The 2372-nt window shown below is 54.3% G+C and overlaps 1 protein-coding gene across 1 annotated transcript; it reads left to right on the top strand.

Moving 5' to 3' along the window:
* The first annotated feature begins 249 nt into the window (after positions 1 to 249).
* Positions 250 to 1088, top strand: LOC119368112 (dehydration-responsive element-binding protein 1E-like). Its single transcript, XM_037633455.1, has one exon. It carries the CDS (start codon positions 250 to 252, stop codon positions 901 to 903), a length of 654 nt encoding a protein of 217 aa, XP_037489352.1. The 3' UTR covers positions 904 to 1088.
* Positions 1089 to 2372: the final 1284 nt, after the last annotated feature.

Below are 2372 nucleotides of genomic sequence, written 5' to 3'. Positions count from 1 at the left end.
CGCCGCGCCCGCGAGAGCCTACTCCCGCCCATGGCACATCGAACCTTCACTTCACTCCGGCTGGCTCCTCGTGTCACCCCGCGTTTGCAGCAGCGCACCGCACGCACTCCCTCCCATCCCATCCATCCATCCATCAGATGCGTAGCTATATAAACCGCCGCCGGATATTTCCCTCCCAAACCCAAACTCAAACCAAGCCAGGCACTGCCACTGAGGCACACAAGTCCACCTCGAACGGACTGATCACTGATGGAGCGGAAGTACTGCGGCAGCGGCTACTCGTCGTCGGGAACGAAGTCTCCGGCGGCCGGCGACCGGGAGGAGGGCACGTACATGACGGTGTCGTCGGCGCCGCCCAAGCGGCGGACGGGGAGGACCAAGGTCAGGGAGACGAGGCACCCGGTGTACAAGGGGGTGCGCAGCAGGAACCCCGGCCGGTGGGTCTGCGAGCTGCGCGAGCCGCACGGGAAGCAGAGGCTATGGCTCGGCACCTTCGACACCGCCGAGATGGCGGCTCGCGCGCACGACGTCGCCGCCCTCGCGCTCCGCGGCCGCGCCGCGTGCCTCAACTTCGCCGACTCGCCGCGCACGCTGCGGGTGCCGCCGCAGGGGGGCGGCCACGACGAGATACGCCGGGCCGCGGTCGAGGCGGCTGAACTGTTCCGCCCGGCGCCTGGGCAGCGGAATGCAGCTACCGAGGTGCCGGCTGCTTCGCCGGTAGACGCGGGGAACGCGGAGCTCGTCGCAAACTCTCCTTACTACCTCATGGATGGATTGGAATTCGAAATGCAGAGCTACCTTGACATGGCGCACGGCATGCTCATCGAGCCACCGCCATTGGCTGGGCCGTCGACGTGGATCGAGGAGGACTACGACTGCGAGGTCAGCCTGTGGAACTACTGATGGCGCGCACCTGAGCCGGCCCGGCCCTGGCGTTCTCGATTCACTGTATATACAGCCTATTATGGTCATCCAGGACGACCTGTACTTGTGGTGTGTTGGTGTGATATTTTTCCTGCTATTCTGACGAAAATGTCATGATAGTGAGCACACGAGTCCGCATTACGACTTAAGAGGGCGCGTCCGTTTACACGTTGGACAGGCAATGTGGGTCAACAAACACTTAGGGCCATTGCACGGGCGATCATGGCACCCTGAATTCAAGCCTTTACTCGACCAATTCATACATTTCCTGCTTTGAGATAACTTGGTCAGAGCAACAGGCTCTTGCACTGTCGCAGAAGTTTCGAGAGGAGTTTTTTAGGTTGTATTCCGGGATGCAGACTAACCAGCGGAAAAAGACAGCAGCAGAAAAAGACTTGAGCTGCCCACTCTCCACATCGCTTCCAACTTTAAAAAGAAACTTCAGGATCAAAATTTGATGGCCGAATCGCTTGTCAAACTCAAGCATTTTTACCGAGTCCGTTGAGTCTGATGGTGTGTCTGTCTCTCAAAAATGGAGGTGTTGCTTCGCCTTTTACCCAGTAGAAACTAGCAAGCAATTACTACAGGACATTCCATTTTCATATTTTCAGTATACAGGCAGCAATGCCAGCATCAAGCTTAAATATTACCCCCTCCCTCCTATAATGTAAAATGTTACTCCCTCCATTCCCTTATACAAGGCCACAAACTCATATTACAGGTACCAAGAAAAAATTTAATAACTCCTTTGCAAGTCAACTTTTCTTTTAGTTAACCGAGATCATTAATACACCACAAGCATGCAACGAATGAATGGGAAGGAAGTGATGGAGTGTCATTACGACTACATGCATGTAAGTATTAAAAAGTTGCTAGTACAAGAAAACATCATTAAATTTTGCCTCGATTACTGTTGGTGACCTTGTATTGATGCAAAATGTATTACAACTAAGCCGCCGTATCTTGTGCATCCGCCCACCAAGCAATGTGTATATTGGTTATGATATATACTTACATAGAAGGGCGAAGTGAGTAATTTGTTAGAGCATCTCTAACAGACCCCTTAACGTGGTCAAACCCGTAAAAAAGAGAGGTGTTTATTGTTTCAATCCCATAAAACTCGTTCGACCCTTAAACTTTTTAAAGGGCACTGAAAATCCATCCGCGAGAACCTCATATGTACAGTTTCGAAGGCAGTATACACTTCAACCCGCAAACCGGTCAAATCTCGTCGGAGCAGACGTGCTGCCGGGAACTGGCCGGAATCTATCCGGAACTCACCGGAATCCGTCGCCGCTTGTCGAAAGCCACCGCACACCGGGATTTGCCGCCGCCTATCTGAATTGCGACCGGCTCGACCTCCACCGCCGAGGCGAGGGCATCCACGGGCAGGGTGGAGCAGGCCACCGACGGGCCGAATCAGGGCGGGGCGGCGCCGAAGAAGGGCA

The sequence above is a fragment of the Triticum dicoccoides genome, chromosome 2B (genome assembly GCF_002162155.2).
Source record: "Triticum dicoccoides isolate Atlit2015 ecotype Zavitan chromosome 2B, WEW_v2.0, whole genome shotgun sequence".
Classification (NCBI taxonomy): Eukaryota; Viridiplantae; Streptophyta; class Magnoliopsida; order Poales; family Poaceae; genus Triticum; species Triticum dicoccoides.
This window is presented reverse-complemented; position numbering and strand designations above follow the sequence as displayed.